Source organism: Camelus bactrianus, chromosome 27 (assembly GCF_048773025.1).
Source record: "Camelus bactrianus isolate YW-2024 breed Bactrian camel chromosome 27, ASM4877302v1, whole genome shotgun sequence".
Lineage (NCBI taxonomy): Eukaryota > Metazoa > Chordata > Mammalia > Artiodactyla > Camelidae > Camelus > Camelus bactrianus.
Window position 1 is genome coordinate 28,192,508 of NC_133565.1, and position 27,836 is coordinate 28,220,343.

Consider the following 27,836-nt stretch of genomic DNA (forward strand, 5'->3'; position numbering starts at 1 on the left):
GTGCACCTGCTTGGTAAATAAGCACGTGACCCAGAACTTTTTCGGGCTGGAGCAGTAATAAAGCTGGGCATTTCATCTCCAGCGAAAGCAAGCGGGAGTGATAGAAGGAAGGACTTGGGAAAAGGTCGAGGACGGGGAGGGAGAGTAGTCGGCGTCTTCTCTCCCTCCTGCATGCGACCCTTCCAATACGTAATCACTGACCTGGAGAGAGTTACCGGAGCACAGAGTGCTGGGCAGAGTTACTGGTGCCGCGGTGCACGCAGCCCGCACGAGCTGTGTGATTCACCGCAGCCGCCTGATCTGGAAGGATTAGTAAACTCCACAAGTACAGTCGTGATACGGTATTTGCTTAAGTGCTCAAACTGGACTTGGGCCTAGGTGGGTATATCCCTTCAGTAAGCGTTCATTGGGTTCTTCCTTTAAGGGACCTGAGTTTTGTCAGCTCCCAGGATTAAGAAAAGTTTTCATGCCCGGACCTGTAGCCATTATATAACATGTTTAATTTTTAGTCACAGGAAATAAGTGATCATGGTGCTCGGTAGTTTGGATAAGATGATTCAGCTCCAGAAAAACACTGCTAACATCAGGAATATCTGTGTTTTGGCTCATGTTGACCATGGTAAGAATCCATTTTAGATGGCTTATTTACATTAATAAAGGGGTGTGTCTCCACTTGTGTCAGTGTAGTGACACCATGCGCAGCTGAGAGTGATGCTTGTTAACCTGCAAGTCTCATTTCCTTTAAAAGTTTGATGTGGGAGGAACACGCTGTCAAGTATTTGAAATGAAGACAGCTTACTAGTGATTAGCATTCTTCTATATAGCATACTGCATTGTTTTTTAAATATGAAGTATTTTTGAAATGGCTTTGTAATATAAAAAGTCTGTGGTCTTGACATAATATCCTCAGAACCTGTGTTACATGGTTCTCTTAATCTCATCAGATGTTTATCGAACTTCTGCTAAGCTCAGGGTATTTTGTTAGGTATGTCAGAAGGTAGGGGTTTATGAACAGGGCACTAGAAGTGATCTGGGGCTTGAGGCAGCACAGCATGAGAGGCAAAAAGGAGACTCTAAAGGTTGAGAGAGCTGGAGGATTGGGAAGCCAGGAAGAAAAGGCTTCATAGCATGATTAGTGTTAGGGATGACCCCTGAGGAGTGACTCAGGATGGGAGAGGGGTTCATACATTCCGAGCGGGAATAGTGTCAGCAAGGGGAGAAAGAAATGTCTGTGACCAAAGCACAGGACATGGGAGGGGCGGGGATAGCTAATGCGTGATGCTTAGCTCCTGACAGACATTGCTTCTGTACCATGGCATTGCCTCTTGCTATAAGCCTACTCTTAGTTTCAAACTCCTTCTTAGTTTAGGTAGCCACAGCAAAGTGACCAGAATGAGCGTGTGGAATAAAAACTATATGCCATCCTGAAGGTGAGGGAGTAAGAGATAAAAGCGATGAGGTAGGCTGGGCCATATCTCATAGACCCTTCATGCCCTCATAGACCCTTCATAGGAGACGGGTTAATGCTCCAGCTCTGGAATTAGACAACCTGAGTTGTAAACTCCGTTTCAAGTTACCTTGCCTTTTTGAGCTTCAGTATACAACATCTGTGCACTGGGATGAAAACTGGACCTACCCTAGAACATTGTGAGGATTAAATGTGATAGTAATGAGAAGCCCTCGGTAGAAACATGCTTTATCATGAAGATGATGATTAACATTTATTATTAGGTAATAGGGCGCCATTGGGAGAACACAGTAAAGCAGGAATGTTGTGATCAGATAGTACATTAGAAAGATTAGTCTGGTGGAAGTGTTTAGGATGGATTGAAAGGCAGGAAAGAGGTTAAGTGATTATTGCCGTTGATATAATAGCTGAAGGGAAGTAGTGTGGGAACTAATAATGGATTACTTTGTAGGTGAAGCCAACTGAAAATGAGTTTTTATACAAATCTAGTGACGAACTCTACCCCATGAGTTTTTATAATTATGCTGCTCACATTTTAAGGACATGAGGTTTGACAGAAGTATTTTTTTGCTTTATGAATTAAATCATGTTGGCAAGTCAGTGATGTGTGTGTGTGTACAACAAATTACTTTTAAACTTACTATTTAAAATTATGTTAAGATAGTACTGCCCTAAAAAACCTGTGATTCATGTATTCATTCAACAAATATTCATTGACTGTTTCTTATGTCAAGCCTTGTTCTGGCTCTAGGGATACAGCTATGAATAAAGCAAAGTCCCTGCTTTCTTGACACTTGCATTCTGGGGGATATATGCTTGCCACACTTAGAATGAGTTCTCCTCCATTGGATAGCAGGAAAGTGATGCTCTAGGATTATGTACTAACACATAATATTTACATGGCAAATACATTTTGCAGTATTACAGGTCTAAATGGATACTTAAGTATACAAAGAAGTTAAATAGATTCCTGGGTTTAGGTTTGGATACTAGGCAGCATTGGTCGCTACAGTGTAGCTGATGCCCTCCATTGGCTTGCAAACAATAGGAGTTATAGGGAATTTCCTGAATTTCTTTGCCAAATAAGTATTTTCTTCAGAAAAATTAACTGGCAAATGCTAGCTAAGGCCGTACATGGGGAAATGTGGCAGAAGCTTATGTTCTATTGTTTCTTGATGATGTTTTACCCAGTATCCCATCCAGTGAGGCAAATGATTGCTGTGCCATCCTTTTGTCATTCTGCGCTGTCAAGGGTTTAAGTTTATAGGCCTGGTCACTCTTATGGATGTCTGATGACTGATGTAATAATTACAGTAAAACTGATCAAATTCTTATGGGACAGATTTTAGTAACTATGAAAATGTTGTTTGTCAGATGTTTTATATTGTGATTGGCACAGTGGTTTATCTCATCATTTAAGAGTCTGTGCATTTTGCTCTGTGTAAATTATGCCTCAGTTTAAAAAAAAATGTTTTCTGTGCTTAAGAAAAAGTTGCTTGACAATTTTTAAAGTGAGGCTGTTGAGAGCCACAGGATTGAAGATACAGATTACAGTGCTATACAGTCTAGAGTCTGACCTTCCAGATGGTGCTTTGTTGAAAATTTAAAATGCCAGCCAGTTGTGTCTTGCTTCACTTAGTATAAGTAAATAGGAAATATTTGCTAAACCAATTCTTATGATTAGATGTTAAATTTGTAGATACAGTTTACCCACCTACTCCTTTAAAAGAATAGATTGAATTAATATTGTTATTTTACCAGGAAAAACTACCCTGGCTGACTGTCTTATATCTAGCAACGGGATCATCTCAAGCCGCCTGGCAGGAAAGGTATGTTATGTCTGATAAATACTTGCATTTCGGTAAGTATTAGTAATCTGCAACGAGATGAACCATTTGTTGTGCTCTTAGAGATCCAAAATGTATACGGCATAATTCATGTATCTAAGAAGCTGCCAATTCATTTAACAAGATAAAACAGATGTTGAGAAAAAGCTCCTTCTATGTTGCTTTATATTACTTTATGTTAATATTTTAAAAGCACAAGAATGAGTTTTTGCCACAAGTCAAATGATAGCCTGGCATGATTGTGGAAAATTTTACAGGTGGAATAGATTCTTCACAGGGGGAAGTAACATGGATAAAGTGGACAAAGGTTAATTTGTAGATAGCGTTTGATTTGAGAAGAACTTTTGCCTAGAGACAACTGAGAGAGAAAAATGTGCTGGTAGAAAAAAGTGTATCCCATTAAGAAGACCTTGAAGGCTAACCTAAGTACCAAAGGAAGGCTTTTGAAGCCTGAGGGTCATGATGAAAATCATGTTTTAGGAAATAATTAAAGAGACCTTTGTTACTAGCTGTGAATTGAAAGGACTTGGAATAATTTATTTCCAGTAGAAAAATAGAAATATTCCTCCCCTCCATGAATTTAGGACCTAGTCAGCAGGATTTATCAGGTGACTGGGAATATAGAGAAGAGGAAATGGGGAAGCAAAACTGAGTCAAAAAAAGTAGACCTGAGAGACTGAGGGAAAAATTGGGCATTTCAGGCAGGTTGGGTGGAGAAGTGGCCCAAGGTACTGTCTATAGGAGGCTAAAGAAACTGGGTTGAATGAAACAATAAAGTGGTTTTATTTTGCCCACTTGAGAAGTTAGAAGCAGTACGATAATGCTAAAGTAAATAGATGAAAGGAAATAGTAAAGCACAAATTAATGAAATAGTAAAGATCAGTGAAGCCAAAATTTGTTCTTCAGAAAGATTGCTGCCACTAACAAATATAATACAATATTGGGGGACACATGTCATCCTACATTTAGGGTGTGGATCCTGATGTCAAGTGTAGACTTTTATTAATAATGATGTATTGATACTGGTTCATTAATTGTAACCTACACCCCACCACTCACTGATGTAAGATGTAAGTAATAGGGGAAACTGTGTAGGAAGGGAGGGGGTACTTGGGAACTCTGTACTTTCCAATCGGTTTTTCTGTAAACTTAAAATTGCTCTAAAAAGATAAAGTCTACTACTTTTTAAAAAATTGCTAGCAATATAGACAATTTATGATTATCTTGCATGACAACTGATAAATATCTCCTTGATCAAGGAGAAAGGAAAGGAGAAAGAAATACATGGTACTAGGAAAGAAAAATGCTGCAGAGATTAAAAACGTAATCATGGGACATAATGAACAATTTCATGACAATAATGCTAAAAATTTAAATATTTAAAGCAAAAATCCAAATCAGTCCATTTTAATATTACATTTTAACTCATTGGGAAATAAGGGTACATAATGTTACATTTTTACAGTTAAGGTACATGGACAGCAGAGAAGATGAACAGATCCGAGGGATCACTATGAAATCCAGTGCCATTTCACTACATTATGCAAAAGGTAAATCAATCTGTGTTTAAAGAGCAATAGTTTTATATCTTCTGTGTCCTCCTTTCTCTTCCTGAATAAATTTCACGTCCCAGTTTCTTTTGCTTTATATTCCACGAACTTCATTCTGGCCTCTCCAGATGATCTGTTGTCAGAGTCAGGCTGTCCAGACTTGGGTGCAGATGGGGACCTCTGACTGGCATGAGGGCAAAACTGGCTGTTTACACCAGCCCCCATCTGCCCAGGTGACTATATAGATTTCTTCACAAGGAAGGTCTGGAGTCTTAGGACCTTGCTGATTCAGCCTTACTATCCCATTTCCTGGCCAGGTCCTTGTTCTGTCCTGAGGCCTGCCTGCTGGATTTAGAGTCTTAGTTACTTGACTGTGCATTGCCATGAGCATTTAGCTTGTTATCCCCAAACCAGGACGCCATTTTGAAGTAACACTTCTAGGAATTTATCTGACAGAGATTGTCATACAGGTAGGTGAGATACACGTTCATTGGTATTCACCCAAAAGTTTGTATTAGCGAAAAGAATGCCAGCACCTTAATGCCTGTCTTTGGAAAATGGTTAAGTAAATTGATGTATCCATCTGTGAAACACTATGCAGTTGTTCAAACAACTGTTTGATCTGCATATACTTATATAGAAAAAATAAAGTAAGAGACAAAAAGCAAGTTGCAGAGTAAATACTTATAAGATTTGAATGTGTTTTGGTAATAAAAATATAAGTATGCTGATAAAGGTGTCTGGAAGGATACATACCAAAACCTAACCAGAGTTATTAAGGACTAGATTATGTGAAACTTACACTTTTCAAAATATTTATTTTGTACTGTTAGGAAATTTTACACAAAATGCTTATTTTTATAACTAGGAGAAAATAATACAGATGGATTTCATTTCCCTAATGATTGACCTGTGGTTTATCCTTCACAGTGTCGTGTCTCTGGCACTGACACCAAGGATCATACTCTGTGGGGCGTGGCTATTCTCTTTGAGGTCAGTCTTGAAATATTTTTTGAACTAAATCAGGTTTGAAGCTTTTAGGTACATGAATTCCCGATGTTTAATATTTAAAGCAATGCCTTATTTTTAAAAACTGCCTCTCACATTTTAAAGGGTATGTCCCCATTCTGTGATCCAGTGAAGGCGTCAGTGGTCAGCTAATTTCTTATCTCTTCGTATTTTTACAGACATCAGAGAGGTGTAGCCTTCCTTTTTCCACATTGATACTATTAGTTGGTTTTTATTTGAAGAGGACTTTAGTGTCAGTTTCAGTTGCTCTCTGGGCCTTGTCTCCAGTTCCTCCACCCCCTTTTTTAATCATTTTATCAAGGTTTATTTTATATACCATGACCTTCACCCATTCCAATTCACTTTTGTCTTTGGAATAGAGTATTGTAGGAGAACAGCTACAGGACCCTGGGAATTGAATGGTCTAACTCTGTTTGGTTGAACTCTATACCCTTGGTCAACTTGCTGTCAGATTGTTTTGGATATACCTTCCTGATTGCACAGAACTGAGGCTTAAGCTAGCCTGGGTTGGGTGGGGTGGCCTATTGAAAGAAAATGTGTGAAATGATATTGGAAACAATATTCATGAAAACCAAAAGGCGAGAGCATTAGTGGAGTGGCATTGCAAAGAAATTGAAGCCAGACATTGATTCTGGATCCAGGATGGCTCCAGAGAGCGTCAGTAAAAGTTAATGGGTCTTCCCTCAGGAACTCCACTGGTATCCTTGGGTTTAGTTCTCTGTTTTCACCCTGTAAGTCTCCTATCTTACAGCTTTTGCCTATTCTTAGTGTCTCCATCTTCATAAACTTACCTTGCCCTGATCCTTCATCTCATCTCCTGTTTTTCCCTATTAGATATAGGACTTCTTTTTCCCTACCTTCAAAGTTTTAAGTCATTTGGGAAGAGTTCCAAGACGACCTGGCTCTGTGCTGAGCTCTGCGTCTCTCAGCTGTGAGACTGTCCACAGCAGTTCTGCTTTTTCATAATCAGATACATTTGGGAAACTAGGTTAAACAAAGCTGGACAGGCTTCTTCAATACAGAGCTTCTCTGAGTCTTTAATGTGTATTGTGTTGGGAGCCTCCCCCTTCCAACCCCTGAATTTCTCAAGTTTATTTGATCACACAGCCTTATTTTTTATTTTGCTTATTTTCAGGTGGAAGCACTTGGTATATCTTCCTGTTCTCTTCTAGACTTGACCCTTCCATTCCTGAATAAATTTCAGGGGGTCTGGAATTGGATGGATAATTAGGAAAGGATGGATGGATAGATAGACAGACAGATATATACGTATGTTTGTTTTTCTTGATGTTCCCTAAAAGGTCTGTAACTCCAACAGAGGACAAGCGCACTGTTGTACAGGAAACCTGAGATTCCTGTGTGAGTGCATTTTTAGATTCTGTAGAGAACCTGATAGCAAATCCAGTCTCTGAAACTTGTGTATCAGGGCCAGATACTGTCAGACAGCAGAGGGGAGTGCTTGTGCTTCTCCCACGCTGAGCTCTGGAGCTTAGCCAAATGAACAAGCGAGTGTTGTTTCCCCAGCTGCAACGTATAAAGGCATTTGCAGTCACTTTACAGGAAGTGACTAAGGTGATAGATTGACCTGGGTGTGTCACAAGAGCTTGCTACTGCTTTTGTGACCTTGGATAAATCTCTTCCCTTGTGGGGGCTTTAGCGTGTTTATGAAGTGAAGGGTTGGGCGAAGAAAACGCTGAATGATTTCAGTAATCTCACAACTTTTGTCTTATGTTTTATGGGTGCAGATAGAACCCTGGACCTTGCTAGCATTGCTCATTTTTCTCTAGTTTATTTGGATGGAACTGTATGCTTATCCAGAAAGGTGGCTGTGAGACTGGTGCTTTGAGACCTGACAGTAATAAAAGGCTCAGTTAAGGACACACAGTGGCTATTGTTTCAGGACCCTGGTTCTTTGACTTTCTTTAGGGATGTCCACAGTCCTCTCTGGTTGGAGTCTTCCCTGGTGGGTACATCCGAGCCTATATTCCTTATAAAACAATTTGCCTGAAAAGCTGGGAAGCAGGGGAAGGGGTGGTAGGCACTCTGTTGCTGATTGATGGCAGTCTTTCCCAGAGTCCTACTGCATTTTGGAATCCTTAACCTAGTGTTCAGAAATTCACTACCAGTGGCGTCTGGCACGTGAGATGAAATGTATGCCATCCTGAGTGTAGTGTTAAGGGTATGACTTTGGAGGGTATGACTTAGATGGTTTTGAACTTCCACTGTACCATTTTGAATTCTTTGATCTTAGGCAATTTACCTTAGAGTTGGATTCTAGCTGGATGTCCTTCGGAAAGATATTTAACTTTTCTGTGCCCAGTTTCCTTCCCTGTAAAATTGGGCTAACGGTAGTAACTACTGCAAAGAGTTGTTATAAGTAAACATTAATGTCTATAAAATACTTAGAAGAAACACCAGATAGTGCCCAGGTAGGCAGTCCACGGGTGTGAGCTCTGGCTGTGGTTATTGTAGGGTTGTTGCTATTTTATCATTTCAGTGATACCTAGAGCACTAGTCAAGTCATCAAGTTGTTAAAATTCCACTGGGGAAAATCCTTTAAATGGCCCCAAATTATCATAGTCAGCCCTGTAGTAGTTCTGGAGCACACAGAAGTTGAAAAACACTGAGTTAAGAGGAGGAGCAAAAGTAAAGTGTATGTGTGTGTATATATGTATGTATATATATAAAATATATATATATATATAATATATATACAGATGTTTGGTCATTTAATTAATCATTTTGCTGTTAAAAGAGAATTAAATCAAATTTAGCAGTAAATGGGGAATGAGTATAGAAGTCTAATGAATTGCTGTTTTTCTGCCTGGTTTACCTAATTATGTTTTAATGCCACATCTCTGTAACCTAGGATGGCCAGTTCTGGTTTGCCTGGGGCCGATTTGAGGCTTAATGGAATGTGGGACTGACTTTGGCATTTGGTGGGATGTGAGACTTTTAGTGCTAAACCAGAACAAATAGACATGAGTTGTCACCCTTCTATAAGCTTGAAACTTTTGTTCGTTGTGAGGATTAAAGGACACTATATACGTGAGAGCATGTAGCACACCTTTGGGCACATAGTAACTGCCCTTTAAATTTTTGTAGCATCGCATCTGGATTTGGACTGAGCATATTCGCGCACTGCTCTTTGAGGAGTCGTAGGGCAGTGGTTGGCCACCTGCTCTGTGTCTTTTCCTGTCTTGGCCCCTTTGAACAGCTTTCACTCTCAGCATTAGTTTCTTTTAGTCTCAACTTCCTAATCTGTAAAGTGTGCATAGTAATATTTACCTCTTGTGGATATTTTAAAGGTTCAATAATGTGTGATGAGCATATTAAAAGTATTTAGCGCAGTGCCTGGCTCACAGTCACACTAAGCTCTTAATGCGTGGTAATTACTAGAGTCATAAAGCCCTTTAACATTTAATACAGTCGCTCTTTGGACTCAACAGCTCCATCATGGGGAATTCCTAAACTGAAACGGTAGCTGTTGATTGAGCTTTTGGCTTCTTTAGCTTTATTCAGTCGTTTCTTAGAAACTCTCTTACTCCAGGTTGCCTGAAAATGTGTGTTTTCGAATTTCATTTCAGATGAGGAGGAGTACCTGATTAACCTGATAGACTCTCCAGGACACGTGGATTTCTCCTCGGAAGTGTCAACGGCCGTTCGCATTTGTGATGGGTGCATCATTGTGGTGGATGCTGTGGAAGGAGTCTGTCCACAGGTAGTGGGTTGAAGGGTGAAGATACTTAACTGGTTAAAGAAGGTGGAGAGAGAGGAGGAACTGACTGTCAATTCCTGTGTGCTACTTGAGACATTCCGCTGACAGTCAGGAAGTTGGTTTTACATTGATAATGCTCCGCTCTACAGTGGAGTTAAATCACTGAATTTTGAAGGAGAGTTAGAGAAAATGACTTTAAGATACTTTGATGTGTCAGTGATATCTGCTTGGAGAGGGACTTAGCAAAAATTAGAGAAATGTTTAGGAGGATCTGAAGTTTTTATTCCAGTGGAAAAGTTTCTGAGCTGTGAGAGGTTAGGCAAGCTCTCCCCTAGGTGAGAAATTCTCTTCTGTTGGCTTCTCAGTCTACACTCAGGCCTCCTTCCCCCTCCACACACACTCTCCCTCCTCCTTCCCTCTCTTACTCTTTCGTATCCTTAATCTAAAGTTTGTTACCTTTCCCACCAAAGTTCAAAAAGTTCATCCCTAAGTCCAAGGTGAACATATAACTCTGGTCGACATGAAACTCAGTGATTTTCTAAACTCAGTTTTTTAAATAATTTTTCTTTGAAACCTTATGTTTTATCTTTAAGAATGTTGTCACCTTTGTGTCCTGCTTCTTAATATACCTTTGTTTTTTTTTAATGTTTTTAGAAAAGAATAATAAAAGGTTTAGATTACAGGCATACCTTGGAGATACTGTGGGTTTAGTTCTGGACCACTGCAATAAAGTGAAATATCGCAGTACAGCGATTCACATGAATTTTTTGGTTTCCCAGTGCATATAAGAGTTATGTTTACACTACATTGTAGTCTGTTAAGTGTGCAGTAGCATTGTGTCTAAAAATAAAAGTACATACCTTAATTAAAAAATACTCTGTTGCTAGAAATGCTAACCATTTCTGAGCCTTCACTGAGTTGTAGTGGTGACATCAAAGATCACTGATCACAGATCACCATAACAAATATACTAATAATGAAGAATATAAAATATTGTGAGAATTACCAAAATCGGACGTAGTGACATGAAGTGAGCAAGGGCTGTTGGTAAAATGATGTGGATAGACTTGCCTGATAGAAGGTTGCCACAGACCTTCAGTTTGTTAAAAAATGCAACACCCGCCAAGCACTGTAAAGTGCAGTGTGATACGATGAGGTATGCTTGTAGAAACGGAGGAAATTTGATAATTCCAAGAAGACATGCCCTGCTTATTCTGTAGCTTCCCCTCTGGTTTCCCCCCAGGGCACAGGGACCCCAACTAGAGAAGCACAGCCTTTGTCTACGTAGTGTCTTAAGTGTTCTGACAAGGTGCAGCAGATTAACAGACCTGACTTCTCAGGAGCAGGGCAGTGGTTAACTCTGAGAGATGGGCTTATGATCAGGAAGGTGTGCACAAGGGACTTCTGAGGGTCTGCTCTGTTTTCCAACCTGTGTGTTGGTAATGTGAGTATTTGCTTTCTAATTATTGTGTGTGTGTGTGTGTGTGTGTGTGTGTGTATAATTCCATGAAACTCTTCACTATCTTTTACACAGTTTTCTTTATCGTTAAATAAATTGTCAATTCCATAAAGGCAAGGGCGATTTTTTTTTTTGGTCTGTAGTTCTTTGCTTTTGTGTGATGGACTTTGTGAATGTCTGGTGAGCACCTGTGTCTGATTGGCATGGTCTGAGTTGTGATAAGGAAGTATGGAAATGAGCTGATGGGTACTCAAGATTTTCTGATGTGCTTTAAATATTTCAAATCATGAGTTTCACGTTTTCCTTTCTGTTTCACTCAGACACAGGCAGTTCTGCGACAAGCCTGGCTCGAAAACATCCGTCCGGTTTTAGTAATTAATAAGATAGATCGCTTGATAGTGGAACTGAAATTCACCCCACAGGAGGCCTATTCTCACCTCAAGAATATTTTAGAACAGGTATTTTATCCTTTACTTCAGTATTTTAGAAATTGTCCCTCCAAAAAGAGTTGTAAGGAAGTTGCTAAGTTGAGGATGAGGCATTGCTATAGAAAATTCACTTACTTAGATTCCTGTGTGTTGGAGTCATCTTACTACAGGGGTCCCCTCCATCTCCTGGAAGCTCCTTGAGTGTAAAGCTGAGACAATAGGTTTTAGTGCTCTCTTGTTTAAAATCTTATAGTTTGGTTTCGAAGCAAAGCAACATTAGGAAACTCTTTGATTTTTTAATTACCTGTCTTTAGATGAAATTTTACCCAAGCATTTATTTATTTAGCAATCATTAACATAGCTATATGTTTGTTTTGTGCTAAGGATTCTAAATATAAAGGCAGACAGGTCAGTGTCCCTATTTTCAAAGATTTCACAGTGTGGCAAGAGGAGGTAGATACTTAAAAAAGATATTTGGAGAACAATGAGATAAACCCTGGGTATGATTTGAGAGTGTAAATGAGGGCCACCTCGCTGAGACTGGGTCCAGAGGGAAGGGAGAGTTAGGGAAAATCTCACAATAGAAGCCTTGAGATGGAGGAAAGATAGTGTTTGCCAGGTAAAGAATTGTGGCAAAGGCCTTTAAGAGAGGAAGAGTGAGATATGTAAAGACATAAAGAGGAAAAGCATAGTACAGTGTTGCAGTCAAAGAACTGCAAATCATTATAGTTGAAGAATTAGATTGTGCTGAGTGACGACAGGAGGTGGGAGTAGAAGGGAATACAGGGCTTAGGTTGTGGTGAGCCTCGTATACATGCATGGAGGTGTGAGTTGTCTTCAGGACAGTGGAGCACCATTGAGGAGACCAACTCGAGAATATCTATTTGCGAAAGGAAAGAAATGATAAAGGTAGAGCAATGAAAAGGAATGGAGCAGTGGATCTAATTTCCTGTAGAGGCAGACAGGGGTGGGTACAGGTGAACTACTCCTGCCCCCTGGAAGAAGGGCCACTGGTATTCGTAGATATAGATGGACTTACAGCTTGGATTATGGGGAACTTGCAGGATTTCTGAGTAACAGGTTCCATTTTCTCTCTGAAGTAGGACTCAGATGACTTACTTGGGAGTGAAAATAGTTAGGGGTTAGTGGTTGAAAGAGGGCCAAAGTGAAAGGTTCAAACAGCTGATGTGAGAAATGGTGAGGGAGTTGACTAAAGTTATAAAGTAAAATTGTAGGGGTTGGAAATTGTAGGCCCTGGTACTGAAGAACAAGTTGAAGACATGACATATTAGTGTTTGTATTAAACTAATAAACACAGAAGTGACCTTTCAAAAGTCTTACAGTGTAGTTTTGCTGGGTTTAGAAAGAATGAGTTAGCAAGTTAATGATTGCTGTAAATGTCCACTGTGGTTAATATGAGCCCAAGCTGTGCGTGATGATTCTAAGCTTAACAAGGGTTAGACAGCGTGACTCCCAGTCATGGGCATGCTATGCATCTGAATGACATTCTGCCATTTTACCATCTCTCCTAGATTAATGCACTCACAGGAACTCTTTTTACTTCTAAAGTCCTAGAAGAAAGAGCAGAGAGAGAGACTGAATCCCAAGTGAATCCAAATTCTGAACGAGGAGAGCAAGTGTATGACTGGAGCACTGGCTTGGAGGACACGGATGATTCTCACCTTTACTTCTCTCCAGATCAGGGAAATGTGGTGTTTACAAGTGCCATAGATGGTTGGGGCTTTGGGTAAGTCTGTTTGAATCTAATTAAATTGCTTTGTGGATATTACACACAATTGATTTTTTAATTAAAGTTTTTATTTTGAGATAATTGTAGATTCACATACAGTTGTAAGAAAGAATACAGTGAGTTCTCTTGTTCTTTTCCATAGTATTCCTCTAAAGGTGGCATCTCGCAGAACTGCTGATTGATGGTAGTTGATACAGTCCATCCACTGACACAGTCCATCACCGCACAGAGCCTTCATTGTGTGCTGTTATCGCCACACCTGCTTCCCTCCCACTCCCAGCCCCTCCTTAATGACTAACTGTTCTCCATTTCTGTAATTTCTCATTTCAAGAATGTTACGGAAATGGAGTGGAGCAATATGTAACCTTTTCTGGATTGGATTTCTAGCGTAGTTCTCTAGAGACGGCTCTCAGCTGTTGGCATGTATGACTGGTTGGTTCCTTTTTATTGCTTTGTAGTATTCATGGTATGGGTGTACAGTAGTTTGTTTAAGGAATCACCCATTGAAGGACATCTGGGTGTTTTTCTAGTTTTGGGCTATTATGAATAAAGCTGATATAAGCATTCATGTATAGGTTTTTATTTGAACATAAGTTTCCATTTCTCTGGGATGAGTGCCCAGGAGTGCATTTGCTGAGTCATAGAGTAGCTGTATGTTTAGTTTTTAAAGAAACTCACTTTTTCTAGAGGGGATGTACCATTTTACATTTCTACCAGCAATGTGTGAGTGATCCTGTTTCTCCATATCTTTACCATCATTCGATATTGACCCTGGTTTTTTTTTTTTTCTTTTTTTTAGCCGTTCTGATAGGTGTGTACTGATAGGTTATTATGGTTTTAATTTGCATTTTCATACAGCTCATGATGTTGAACAACTTTTCGTGAGCTGATTTGTCATCTGTATATCCTCTTGGGTGAAATGGCTCTTCATTTCTTTTGCCCATTGTATTTTCTTTTTTTTTTTAATTCAACTAAAATTGACATGTAAACATTATATTGATTTCAAGTATACAACATAATGATTCAGTATTTGTATATATTGTGAAATGATCACCACAATAAGCCTAGCTAATATCTGTCACAATACAAAGTTAACAGAATTTTTTGTGTGTGTGATGAGGACTTTCAAAACAGACTCTTAAGAACTTTCAGATACACAGTACAGTATTATTAACTATAGTCACCATGCTATATATTGCATTCCATGACTTATTTATTTTATAACTGGAAATTTGTACATTTTGACCCCTGTCATCCGTTTTGCCGACCCTCTACCCACTGCCTCTGGCAACCACCAGTCTGTTTTCTTTATATGAGCTGCTTGTTTTTTGGGGTTTTTTTTTGTTTGTTTAAGATTCTACATATAAGTGAGATCATATAGTATTTGTCTTTGTCTTTCTCTGTCTTCTCTCATTTAGCATAATGCTCTATAGGTCTCCATGTTGTTGCAAATGGCAAGTTTGCATTCTTTTTTATGGCTGAATAACATATTCCGTTGTGTGTGTATATATATATGTCCTGCATCATCTTTATCCATTCATCTGTCAGTGGGCACTTAGGATGTTTCTGTTCCTTGGCTATTGTAAATATGCTTCATTGAAGATGGTGTGCATTTATCTTTTCAAATTAGTGTTTGGGGCTTTTTTGCATAAATACCCAGAATTGGAATTGTTGGAACATATGGTAGTTCTATTTTTAATTTTCTGAGGAACCTCCATAATGTTTTCCATAGTGCTTGCATCAATTTACATTCCCACCAACAGTGCACAAGAGTTTCCTATTCTCTACATCCTTGCCAACACATGTTTCTTGTCTTCTTGATAATAGCCATTCTAACAAGTGTGAGATGATATCCCATTGTCATTTGGCTTCAGTTTCCCTGGTGATTAGTGATGATGAGCATCTTTTCAGGTACCTGTTGGCCATCTGTATGTCTTCTTTGGAAAAATGTCTTTTCAGATCCTCTGCCAGTTTTTTAATTGGATTGTGTTTTTTTTTTTTTTTTTTTTTTTGCTATTGAAGCTGTATGAGTTTTTGATGTATTTTGGATATTACCCTTATCAGAAATATGGTTTGCAAATATTTTCTCTTATTCAATAGGTTGCCTTTTCATTTTGTTGATTATCTCCTTTGCTTTGTAATCCCTTGCCCATTTTCTAATCTTATTTTATTTTATTTTTTTTACTGTTGAGCTTTGAGAATTCTTTATATATTCTAGATGTTGGTCCTTTGTCTCATATGTGATTTATAAATATTTTCTCTCAGTCTAGAGTTTGGCTTTTCATCTTAATAACAGTGTCTTTCAGAGCAAATTTTTTAATTTAAGTGAAAGTCTGGTTTATCAACTCTTCCTTTTATGAATTATGAATGCTTTTGGAGTTAAGCTTAAGAAATCTGCCTAGACCTAGAGCCTGAAGATTTTCTTTCATATTTTTTCTCGAAGTTTTATAGTTTTTCTTTTTACTTTTAGGTCTGTGACCTGTTTTGAGTTAATTTTTTTTGTATAAAATGATCAAGTTTCATTTTTTTGGCTGTGGGTGTCCAATTACTTTGGCACCATTTATTGACAAGGCTATACCTTCTCTTTTGAATTGCTTTTATACCTTTGTCCAGTTGACATATTAGTGTGGGTCTATTTTGGAATGTTATGTTCTATTTTATTGATCTATGTCTCTGTCTTTCCACCAATACCACATAATCTTGATTACTGTAAGTATATAATAAGTCTTGAAATTGAGTGGATTGTTTCCACCCACACTCTTCTTTTTCAAAATTGTTTTAGCTGTTCAAGGGTCTGTGTCTTTCCATAAACATTTTATAATAGTCTTCATCTATATCTGCAAAAAAATTTTGCTAGGATTTTGGTGCAAAATGCATGGTAAACTTGTATGTCAATTTGAGGAGAATTGATGTCTTTACTATGTTGAATCTTCTAATCCATGGACACTATATGTTTCCATTTACTTAGATTTTCTTTGATTTTTTTCATTAGTGTTTTGTAGTTTTCAGTATGTAAGTTCTCTACATATTGTGTTAGATTTGCACCTAGTTTTTCATTTTTTGGAGCAATTATAAATGGTGTTGTATCTTTTATTTTGGTGTTCACATACTCATTTCTGCTATATAGAAATACAATTAAGTTTTGTAGTTGATCTTGTATACTATGATCTTGCTAAACCTACTCATTAGTTCTAAGAGTTTTTCTTGTAGATACCTTGGGGTTTTCTACAAGATAGTTATGTCATGTGCAAATAGGGACTGTCTTATTTCTTACTTTCCTGTGGCATTTTCTTCTCTTGCCTTGCTGTTCTGGCACGAACTTCCAGCACTATTTGAAGAGGAATGGGGAAGGTGGACATCCTTGCCTTGTTCTTGATCTGTGGGGTAAAGCGTTCGGTCTTTCACCAGGTTGTATAATGTTACCTTTAAGTTATTTGTCAAGTTGAGGAAGTTCCCCTGCATACCTTTTTTTCTGAGTGTTATTACTATGAATGGGGTCAGATTTTGTCAGATGCATTTTCTGTATCAGTTTATAATCCTGTGATTTTTTCTCCTTTTAACTGTCAATATGTAGTAGATTACATTGATTGATTTTTGAATATTCAACCAATCTTGCATATTTTTTGTAAATTTTATATACAATTGATTTTTAAAACTTTATTCTTTGAATAAATGCAAAATTCAGAAGGTACAAAAATGCGTACCATGAAAATCTCCTACCCTGTGCCTTCGCTTTTTAGTTCATTTTTCCATAGGAAACTAGTTTGTCCTGGCAGTTTCTTGTATGTCGTCTGGAGGTTATTTATGTGTATATGAGCAAATACATTATCAGCCTCTGTTATCTGCACTAGCAGAAGTTAACATGGAAAGAATATAACTGTACTGAAGACGTACACATGCTAGGCATGGAGCTCGTCACTTTAAGTATTTCAGTGAATTCTTAGAACAGTTAGTCCTTTTAAATAGGTGATACTGTTTATTATCTAAGATTCAGAGAGATTCGTTGATTTGTTAAACAGCACTCAGACACCGAGTGGCAGAGCTGATGTTAAATTTAAAGTCTGCCTGGGACTGAAGTTCATACTTTCTTACCATGGTGCTTCTATGGGATCTTCACTACGGAACATAGGGACCTTTGTTTCTTCTGGTTGCCCCTCTGGATATGTACACGCTTGGGCTAAGTAATTAAATGGTGTCAGGTCTAGAATGTCGTAGGCAATTCATTACACTTCTAGCCACAACCACTACTGACTTGTGGAATCAGAAAATTCAAAACATTATTACGTAAAATGTCTTCAGCTCAGGTAAACAGTTGTGGAAATATAGTGAAATTTACTTTAGCTGTGGGCTTAACCTTACATAGAATTTGCAGGGGTAGTAGAACTGGAAATAATGCACCAAGTGAAACTAACCTTGGCTGTTCCTTGTTCTCCTTTTTATGGGAACTTGCTCTTCAACTTCCTTTTGAATGAATGCATTTTGCCTTGGGCAGTATAATAAGTTATAATACCGTAATTTCTCCATGTAGGTCTGTGATAAATTACAGATACCTTAGTTGATTTCGTGCCTGTGAAGGCCATTCCAGACTTAAATAAATTCAGATAACGGATATATAATGAAAATGGAAATTACAAACCTGTTGAAAATGTGTACTTTTCATATGTGGTCGATGACTTACCATTATGACTTTCTGGGCCTCAGTTTCCTCATCTGAAAAATAAAAATATTGATCGAAGATAATCTCTAAGGATTTCTTTGGCTAAAAAGTACAGTAATTGAGGCAATCATAGAACAGGGTCAGAGCTGTTGCTTTCCCCATTTGTAGGCATTCTGCTAGTGAGCCACAGGATGGGGGGCTTGTCCTTTGCTTGTGATGATTTTCATAGGTAATTGAATGTTTTACGCAAATTTTAGTCTAAATCTCACAAATTGGAGAAAGCTTATTATGGGAAAGTTATGAGCAGAGGCTTAAATGACTAGAATGAGGGTAACTTCTGTATCCCTCACAACTTTGGACACTCTTGCATACTTTCAGTCAGTAAATGAACTCCCCTGTGTCAGAGAAGGCCATCATTGGAGAGAAGCTAGTGCCTGTTCTCAGCAGGTTGATACGTTAACTAATGGGAAAAGGGTGGTGGAAATGAAAGTCCTGTAGACCCTTTCCTTCCAGTTTTCCTCTAAAATGTCAGTGAATGGGGAAAGTAGGCAACCTCATGTGTCACAAAAGGTGGGAAATGAGCACATTTCAGAATTTGGAAGATGGTTCTATAAACTCTCGTGTAGTGGGACAAGATGAAGAAGTGTGACTAGTGTCCATGTGGCCTAAATCTGCCCTGTTGATAGTTGTTACTCCAGGAGAATCTGCTCTGGAAAAGCAGAAACACATTGACTTGGGTAGGTGGCAGCAACAATCTAGTTCCTGCTTAAGGTAAATAGAACTGGGGCCCCAACCTTATAAAACAGGGACAGGAAAGAAGAGACAGTGAAAAGCCCCTCCCGATAGTTTTGTTTGTCTTTGTACCCCAGTGTCTTAGGATCCTGCAGTTAACATTAGTCCGCTGGGTAGCTTGGACACAAAACAGTATGTGGCCCCGTAGTTCACGCTTGGCCAAGTTGTCGTTCAGGAGGACAGGCAAAAAGATTGACAGGCCGGTAACGTCTCAGAAAACATGCTCTGCACATCTTTTTGAGACTCTTGTTTAAAGTTACTCTCTGGAGGAAATGAATTTAAATAGAATTTAAGAACGGAGACATGCTATAAACTTCCAGTGTTTTAAAATGATAACTAATGGCAGATAAAGGAATAAGAGTATAAAGCAATAATGGAGAAAGTTAATAAGCAACTTTGGTGGTAACTGTGAGGTGAAGAATGAAAAGGATGAAAAACAGGATTTTGAAAGATTTACGCATCTGTATGTGTAAATAAATGATTGCATAGAAAAGAGTTTGAAAAAGGAAATTTGATTTTTTAAAAAATTCTGGAAGTTTACTACACAAACATAAAGCATAATGGACAGATGGTAAACACCAAAGCTTTGGCTCAATATGTCAATCAAATGTGAACAGAAGAAAGTAGGTTTGGCAATTTTAATGATAAACAAAGCAGAATTTATGGCAGATGTGGCATGAGGATCATTTTTATATGGATAATTGACATATTTCTGTAGTAAAAAGATTAATGATCATAACAACAAAGCTCATGAGACAAAAATAGAAGTATAAGTAGAAATCTACAGGCATGTGATTTGGGGGGATTTCATCATATCACAGTCAGACTGGACTCAAAACTTAGATTATGTAGGAACATACCGTTTCCTGCAAAAAAGATATTTCTTTTAGGTCCTTTATCCACATAGTGCGGATGCTGTATACAGCATCCTTATTTGTCAAGTGACTGCTCTCACGTGGCTGGGGTTTGCAGTAGAGCAGACCTGGTGCTAATTGGTTTCTCTAAGAGCTGAGAAGAGTTAAGTAAGTATCTGTCCGTCTCCTGTTTAATCCAGGATACTAAAAGAGCCCTTTTTGGGGGCAGGTTCTGGCTGTTGATCTCATTTTCTTTGTGAACAGTGGGCACTGATAGCAGTGAAGGGCTGAAACAGAGTTTATTGTTGGCACAATTGCGATGGGCAGCTGGAGCTCTGTTTCCTTGGCCACTGTTCCTCTTCCAGGTTATACACATGCAGGATTAGGAAAGGGAGCTATAGTGTGAATTCTGATTCCTATGAACGTAGGGAGGGTTGGACAGGAGCGTAGGCTCTGGAGCCAGACTGCTGGGGGTTTGAATCCCAACCTCACTTATTACCTGTGTGATGTTTTGTGCTTCATTATCCTTTTCTGTAAAATGGGGGAGATAATTAGTACCTACCTGGTAGGATAGTTGAAACGATTATGTTCAGTCAGACATTTAAAGCACTTTGAATGGTGCCTGGCACAGAAACACTCAAGCGTTAGCTGTACTCATACTTATTTCTGTTGTTATTAATAATGTGAACACCTGCTTTTCTTTCAGAATTGAGCACTTTGCCAAAATCTACAGTCAAAAAACTGGCATCAAAAAGGAAGTTCTTTTGAAAACCTTGTGGGGAGATTATTATATAAATATGAAGGCTAAGAAGATTATGAAAGTCGATCAGGTAACGTGGCACATGTCCCTTTTGATTGTGAGTCACATTCTTGCCCTATGAAAGCCTGTACTGCGGCACCTCTGTACGTTTGGCCTTGGTTTATGCGGGTCAGTTTATGAGGGATTTTTTTACTGTATGTATTTGATTAAAGTTCATGACTCTTATATCCAGGTATTGTTTAAATAAGAGTTCTTTAAATGTAGGGAACAAAGAACTGCCTTTTCTTTTTCTTTTTTTTTTTTTTTTAAAGCAAAAATCTCAGCTCCTGGGCACTTGAACTTGAAGACACATATTTTGCTTCATTCATTTGTATGTTCCCTTCGTAAAGAGACAGCTCGTTTAGACATCCGTGTGGCCCGCACCATATTGTTAGTCTCGGCTGAGACCTTCTCTCACAATGCCAGTCAACATGCATTGCTGATGGGGAGAGGCAGGTGCTCCCTGGGCCACTTCATTCTATAGATTGAGGTGATGTAGGGCTGCTGGATCACATTGCCTCAAAGGATGCTTTTTCTTTCTTTTTTTTTTTTAATTTTTAAAAAATATTAATTGAAGTATTGTTGATTTAAAATATTGTGTTTCTAGTGCAACATGATTCAGGTAAATATATATATATATTCTTCTTCATACTGTTTTCCATTATTATAGGATGTTGAATATAGTTCCCTATTCTATGCAGTAGGACCTTGTTGTGTATTTATTTTATATATAGTGGTTTGTTTCTGCTAATCCCAAACTCCTAATTTATCCCTCCCCTGCACCCTTTCCCCTTTGATAACCCTGTGTTTGTTTTCTGAGTCTGTTTCTGCTTTATAAATAAGTTCATTTGTATCATATTTTAGATTCCACATATAAGTGATGTCATATGGTATTTGTCTTTCTCTTTCTGACTTACTTCACTTAGTATGATAATCTCTAGGTCTGTCCATGTTGCTGCAAATGGCATTGTTTCATTCTTTGTTATGGATGAGAGTAGTATTCTGTTGTGTATATATACCCTACACCTTCTTTATCCAAAAAATGTGGAGCACTTCACAGGTTTCGTGTCGTCCTTTCACAGGGCCGTGTTAGTCTTCTCTGTGTCGTTCCACTTCTAGTACACGTGCTGCTGAAGGGAGTGCAGGATGCTTTTCTTGAAGCTTTTTTTTTTTCATCTGAAATTTAGTATTTTATAAATTTATTTTCATTAAATAGCATATGTATTTCTTTTAGAAAGTACTCGTAAGTTTATAAAGCTACAGGAAAGAAAAAATAGCAGAAGCCAACACTGCTAATGCTGTGGTTTTCATTTCTTTCATTCTTTCTGGATAGATACGTACATCCCTCAGTTGAGATTATACCGTTTATATAACGTAGTTGCTTTTTTGCTTGACATCATACTGTGAACATATTTCCTTGCCATTAAAAGCTCTTTATAAACAGTATATTTAAAAAGGAGCCAGTGTAATGAAGTGGAAAAGAGCGTGGTTTGAGAATCCAACTCTGTGTTTGAATCTCAGCTCCACCACGTAATAGCTCTGTGATATTTGTCTCAGTTTTTTCATCTGCAGATTGGAGATAGTAAAACTTACAGGGTGGTTATGATAATTATATGAAATATCCAGGGAAAGTCTCTAGAACAGTTCCTATCACATAATAAGTACCCTATTATTATTTTATTTTGTGATCATCACTTATATAATCATTCTCCTGAGATTGGACATAGTTTTTATTTCTGTTTCTCAAATGTTTTGATATTTTAAGTAAGGCTTTGAGAGACATCTTTATGTATATATTTTTACGTCTTCATGATGACCTTTTTTTAAATCAGGCATTGAATGTGTGACTTAGTTTCCTAATTCCTTGCCAGTAGCTCTTCAGACAGAAGGTGTCAGTTTATTTCCATCTCTTGTATCCATCTCAAAGTGCTCTTGCTATTACTTTGCATAGTTTGCTAAGAGAAACAGTAGGGAAGCTTTTTTGTTTTTTTAATATCCTCTTCCTTAAAGTTGAACATTTTTCATGTTGAGGAACATTCTTTAGAATGAAGTCCATGGAAATTTTAGGGTGAAGTTGTAACTGTCAGCTTGGGTACCATGTATTCCTTTCATGGCAATAGAAAGGCAGCTGCAAGGATGTGTCCCCTGAGGGGTCTCGTTTGTGAAGTCCATGGTTCCCGGAGGAAGAGAACAGTGGGCTATCGTTGATTGTGGATTATTGGCTGTTTAAAGCGTTCTTACAGCTACTTTCTTGTACTTTATTGTTGAATAAATATTTTCTAGGAGAAGTGAAACATACTGATGATAAAACATTTCAAGAATGGACATGTTAGATACCTGTTAAATACTCAGAAATTTAAGCCCGTACATTCTTTTTTACAGGCAAAAGGAAAGAAACCTTTATTTGTACAGTTGATCCTGGAAAATATATGGAGTTTGTATGATGCTGTCTTGAAGAAGTAAGACTATTATAAATTGTTTATCTTTGAGCAGTATAATTTGCCTCACTCTTCAGTTTGAGGAGTCACACTTCAGAAAGCTGAGATAGACTGAGAAAGTGAACAGAGCCTTTACAGAGGGGTTGATTACAGGGCTCAGAGGCAATTTAAAGAGTATATGTAACCTAAGAAAAGGGTGACAGGAGGGTCAGAACAGCAATATTTTATTGAGTGCTGAGGTGAAGAGATAAAAGGTTGGGAAGAAACATTACACGTTTGTTTTTACAAACTCAGTCTAAAATAAAATAGTAATTGTGGTGGAAAACGTGCTTGATATCTAGGCTCATTAATGGGGAACTTGGGAAATAATTTGCCTGATACAACTAGCAAAGAAAGTTTGCTCTGTGAATTTACTTTCTAAGTTATTCTAGAGGCAGAGTACTGATTTTTCAGTATTTATTTGTAAAACTGCTTTACCAGTTGGCATAGCTTGTTTACAGAGATTGTGGGATGGTGCTTCATGGGAAGTTTTAAAGAAAAGTTCATTTGGAAAGGTTAAGAGTAGGGGTGAGCAGTTCTCTACTATGGCAGGAGCTCCTTCAAGCATTTTTATTTTTTTGTAGTAAAAGTAAAACACTAGAAATAAATGTGTCAAATAATGTTGAGTTTCTTTTCGTCACTGCTCCTTTATATCTTTATGTGATCTCTCTCTCTTCCCTCACCCCCTGCCCCTAATCTTGTATGTTTACTGTAGGGACAAAGAAAAAATTGATAAAATCGTGACTTCTTTAGGATTAAAAATTGGAGCCCGAGAGGCACGACATTCAGACCCTAAAGTTCAGATCAATGCTATTTGCAGTCAGTGGTTACCCATATCCCAAGCTGTTCTTGGTATCCTTTATGTTAATGGTTTTTAATGAAATCATAGATTGGATAAAACAAGAAACAACAATGTATTGTTGGCAACCAGGAATTCCTCTGAAAATAACACAGCCTGATCCAGAGTAAGTCTTCTGGGGTTATTTGGTGTTCTACCATGGAACTGTGTTAAGTACTTTAAAAATGAATATACTAATACTAATTAGGATTAATACTCATACCAATCTGAAGGTTCTCTTAAAATAAGCATTTTTAATTTTTGTTTAGAAATCTGTAAAAGTGAAAACTCTTAGACTGAGATTTATATGTAAGCAGATAATTTAGATGTTTGTGTTAGATCACTGGTCCATTTTAGACCTATATTTTGTTTAGCTTGTTGATATTTCCTGTCACATTAGTGCTGCCAAAAAAACTTGACTTTAAATGGCTTACATTAACTAAAGTAATTTTATAGATTTTCACTATCTTTTTTTCATTGATCTGTATGTACTCAGCATTGCCCATGTGATGGGCTGGGGGTGCAGTGTCCTGGCAGTGGTCCAGCAGTGGACCTCACCCCTGCAGTGACACTAGCCCTGGTGGGGGACCTTCTTGTATCATAGCTAGTCGCTGATTGTTGTTTTATGACAGTTTACATAGACTGAAACCATATGAAAAATTTTGAGGACTTAAAGGACACAGGTAGTCAAGTTCCTAAGCTTTGTTGTCCTCACTTGTTCCAAAGGATGTCAGTATTAGAATATCTATCAGGAGGATCCTTTCTGGGCTCTAGATAATCCGTGAACTCCCTGAAATTGTATCCATATTTTGAGATGTGATGCATAAAATACTGCTGCTTTATGGCCCAGGTGTTGTATGGACATACATTAACGTCAGTACTTAGTGCGTTCTGTGAGCCTCTGCCATGGCGGAGGGCACTTGCTCAAGGCTTTGAGTCCTTAACAGCAGACTTCAGCTATGGTGTGTCAGAAGCTTCCTAGTCCCCTTGGCATTACCGCTGAGAGAGTGGAGAAACTGATGTGCACAGGATCACAGACGTTTGACTCTCTTCCACCGGAAACGCAGGCACTGAAAGCAGGTGAGGTAACACTGAACTTGCCGTGTCACATACTTCTGATTGTCCTAAGTTAAGGCCACTCTAGACCGATTTGCTGAATGCTAGTGTACTAAATGACCAAAGGGCCAATTCCACAGATAAACAATTTCACAAGTAGCCAAATTAAGACTAATTTGTTTGCAAAATAAGTTTAGTTTCATTAAACTTGGCCTGATTATTTATGTAAGTCCAGTAAGAATAGCAATTGACCATATAGGCCCTTTTAAATCTGCTTTGCTGGAACTTTTCATAAGGAATCTCTAGATTGAACTTCTAATAGCCTTGGGAGGCTAAGAAGACAAGCCAAATATTTGCCATCAGAGCTGACTGGTTAGTCTTAATCTCTTCTTCCAGTTCCTTTCCATCTCCCTGACTTTTTAATTGTGGGGTGCCCCAAGCAGGGCTTCGTCTTTGGACCTCATCTGTTTCCTCGTGCAGTCACTCCAGGTGATCTCATCCAATCTCAAGGATTTACGTAACAACAACATGCTCATAATTTCCATGTTTCTCTCACACCCTTGTATCCAGTTTGTCTGTAGATCCTGTTTCCTCTTCCTTTGAAACAGACCCAGAATTTCAGCTACTTTCCAACATTGCCGCTTTTGCCTCCCTGGACCAAGCAGCCTGGTTCTCTCACCTGGTTGTTATAATAGCTTTCTAACTGGTACCCTGCTTGTGTTCTTGATTGACTTTAGTGTTTTCTGAGCGCTGCAGCCAGAGTGATCCTGTTCAAGTCTGAGTCAGCGCATGTCACTCTTCCTCAGAGTCTTCCAGGGTTTTCCCTGGCAAAAACTCTGATAGATAGCTAATTCTTCCTTCCTGGGGTATTTTTCTTCTCTGAATTTTACTGTTGAATTTTTTATGTGTAAATTATTTTGATGTGGGGTGAGTTAAAAAAAAAATTACTACCCAGTTGTTTTATACCACCAGTGTAGGTTAAGAAGGAATGTCAATGTGTTGACAGGAAATTGTTAAAATTTATAGATTTAGGGAAAATTGACCTCATTATAGGATTGGATCTCAATTCATTTCTTAGATTTTTTTTTTGTTACTATCATACTAAGTTATTTTTATCTTTTATTTTCTACTCTTTTTTGTGGGGAATTGGAAAAGCTACTGATTTTTATGTACTTTATAAACAAGCTACCTTGTTGACTACTGACCTTTGGAAAAACTCCTCAGTTCTGTCCTTTCTCCGGTGGAAACATTTGCCGGGGCTCACAGGGGATGGGTAAGCCCAGCTCCAGCTGCGGCTCTGTGCAGGTGCTCCCCCTGCTCTCCCTCTGCCCTGTCGGGTTTGCTTTTCTTTCCTCATTTCTGCCAGTTCTGTTGCTCTTGCTCTGCTATTTTTCTAGCAATTTTATACTTTTATAAGTGGAATTTTTATCATAGTTGTAAAAGATTACAGGTTGCTAATGTATCTAGATGATGCTGTGCTCTAAACCTCCTAATTGTTTTCAGAAAAATCTGGCTTTTTAGTAATGGGAAAGAAAGTGACATTGTTGCTTCCTGTTTGTTTAGCTTTTCTGAAATGTGGAAGTGAAGATACTGCTCCAGTTATTATCTTCGTTTCCAAAATGTTTGCCGTTGATGCTAAGGCTCTACCTCAGAATAAGCCAAGGTGAGAACAAAGGGGAAGTTGGACTGGGCCCGGGAAATGGCCTGTGTTTGGTGGGCGCAGCGAGGGTATGGGCGGGAACGTGCAGATAAAGCTTTTCCTCCTCAACCCAGAATTCACACTGAGCAGCCTCTGTGGTAACGTAGAATTTGCACAGTACTATATCTTCCCTGTGATGCCTCTGGAGGAGATGGTTGGAATCGACTCTGGGACTGTTTGGGTGAATATAAAGTGGAAGAAGAGTAGTAACAGTAGTAGTAGGCACAGTTAACTGTTAGCGAGCATCAGGTGGGTTCCAGTCTAAGCCTGTCTTGTCTAAGTCAGTAGAGATTTATGGGGGGTGGGACTGGTGTCCAGTCCTGGTGGGGGGTCTTGTTTAGCAGGCAGGTGTCTGAAGAGGATAGCAGTGGACAGTCAGTGACTTAAGCAGCCACCTTCCAGGGTAGCCTAGATGAAGTGAAAAGGGGTTTTAGAGCACTTGACATCAGGATTTCCAAGAGCATGTGGCCACTTAGAATGCACGTGGGCAGTGCCCTATCAGAATGGCCATCTGTATGGATTCTGGAGCTTCAGAAGAGAGAAGGGGAAAGTGGCATGACTGGGTGGGAGGTGAGATTATCAGCCAGGTGTCCAGTCAGAGATGAGGTAGAAAGGCAGGAATCATAATGCCAAAGGGGAGGGGCAACAGTGGGGGGAGGCCCAAAGCAACAAGATCACGCAGAGTGGCCCAGCCCCCCAGACTAACATACAGGCACACCCGCACACTGCCTTTTCTCTGGTGGTTCTTGGATCTAACACAATGGCTGATACTCACCATTTGACCTTTTAGTCCTGCTGAGTTGCCAGCCTTTAGCTTGACCCTTCCTCTTGGACCCCAGTTCTCCATGAAGATACATTTTTGTGCTTGTGGAGAAACCTCAGTGTCTTATTGAGGTCTCACGTTTCTCTGCAGGGATGTTCTGAGCCCTGATATCTGTTACTCACTCCCTTCCTTTCCCTGTCCTTTGCCTCATTGAGGAGCAGTGTGGGTACTGAGAAAGCTGCTGTTGTGTGTGGCTGTGTGTGGGGACATGGGCTCTTGGATGTCAGTTCATAAGCTCAGAATGGCTTGGGACGCAACGTTCTCAGTGAAAGCCTCTCTCCTGTTGCTACAGCGAGGGAGAGGACTTGGAGAAACCTTCCGTCTGGAAGGGACCAGGGACCGATCACTATCTTCCCCAGCCACGCTAATACTCGCTGCTTCTCTGCTTGAACACACTTGATGTCGCCAGGTGTTAACATACTTGTGATGCCCTGTAGACCTCTCACTCAAGAAGAGATTGCCGAGAGGCGTGAGCGTGCAAGACGAAGGCACGCGGAGAAGCTCGCAGCAGTGCAGGGCCAGGCACCCTTGGAGCCCACCCAGGATGGGGGTGCCCTTGAAACAAGTCCAAAGGGAGAAGAGCCAAAAGGTA

The 27,836-nt window shown here is 39.0% G+C and overlaps 1 protein-coding gene and 1 non-coding gene across 3 annotated transcripts in view; one reads left to right on the plus strand and one right to left on the minus strand.

Annotated features, from left to right (window-relative positions):
• Positions 1 to 27,836, plus strand: part of EFL1 (elongation factor like GTPase 1) — an 89,740-nt gene that overhangs the window by 401 nt on the left and 61,503 nt on the right. Inside the window, exons 1-13 of one of the 2 annotated variants that reach the window (XM_074354074.1) lie at positions 359 to 378; positions 510 to 619; positions 3,230 to 3,297; positions 4,781 to 4,865; positions 9,482 to 9,615; positions 11,392 to 11,529; positions 13,032 to 13,246; positions 20,259 to 20,382; positions 22,734 to 22,810; positions 23,544 to 23,680; positions 24,624 to 24,746; positions 26,286 to 26,385; positions 27,682 to 27,833. In XM_074354074.1, coding sequence (XP_074210175.1) covers positions 529 to 619; positions 3,230 to 3,297; positions 4,781 to 4,865; positions 9,482 to 9,615; positions 11,392 to 11,529; positions 13,032 to 13,246; positions 20,259 to 20,382; positions 22,734 to 22,810; positions 23,544 to 23,680; positions 24,624 to 24,746; positions 26,286 to 26,385; positions 27,682 to 27,833 — 1,444 coding nt within the window. In that variant the 5' untranslated portion in view covers positions 359 to 378; positions 510 to 528. Of the gene's footprint in view, positions 1 to 358; positions 379 to 509; positions 620 to 3,229; positions 3,298 to 4,780; positions 4,866 to 9,481; positions 9,616 to 11,391; positions 11,530 to 13,031; positions 13,247 to 20,258; positions 20,383 to 22,733; positions 22,811 to 23,543; positions 23,681 to 24,623; positions 24,747 to 26,285; positions 26,386 to 27,681; positions 27,834 to 27,836 lie in introns of those variants that run through there. The other variant, XM_074354073.1, reaches the window with a different exon arrangement.
• Positions 21,390 to 21,494, minus strand: LOC123616939 (U6 spliceosomal RNA). The gene has a single exon (XR_006725034.1). It is a non-coding gene; the product is annotated as a U6 spliceosomal RNA (small nuclear RNA).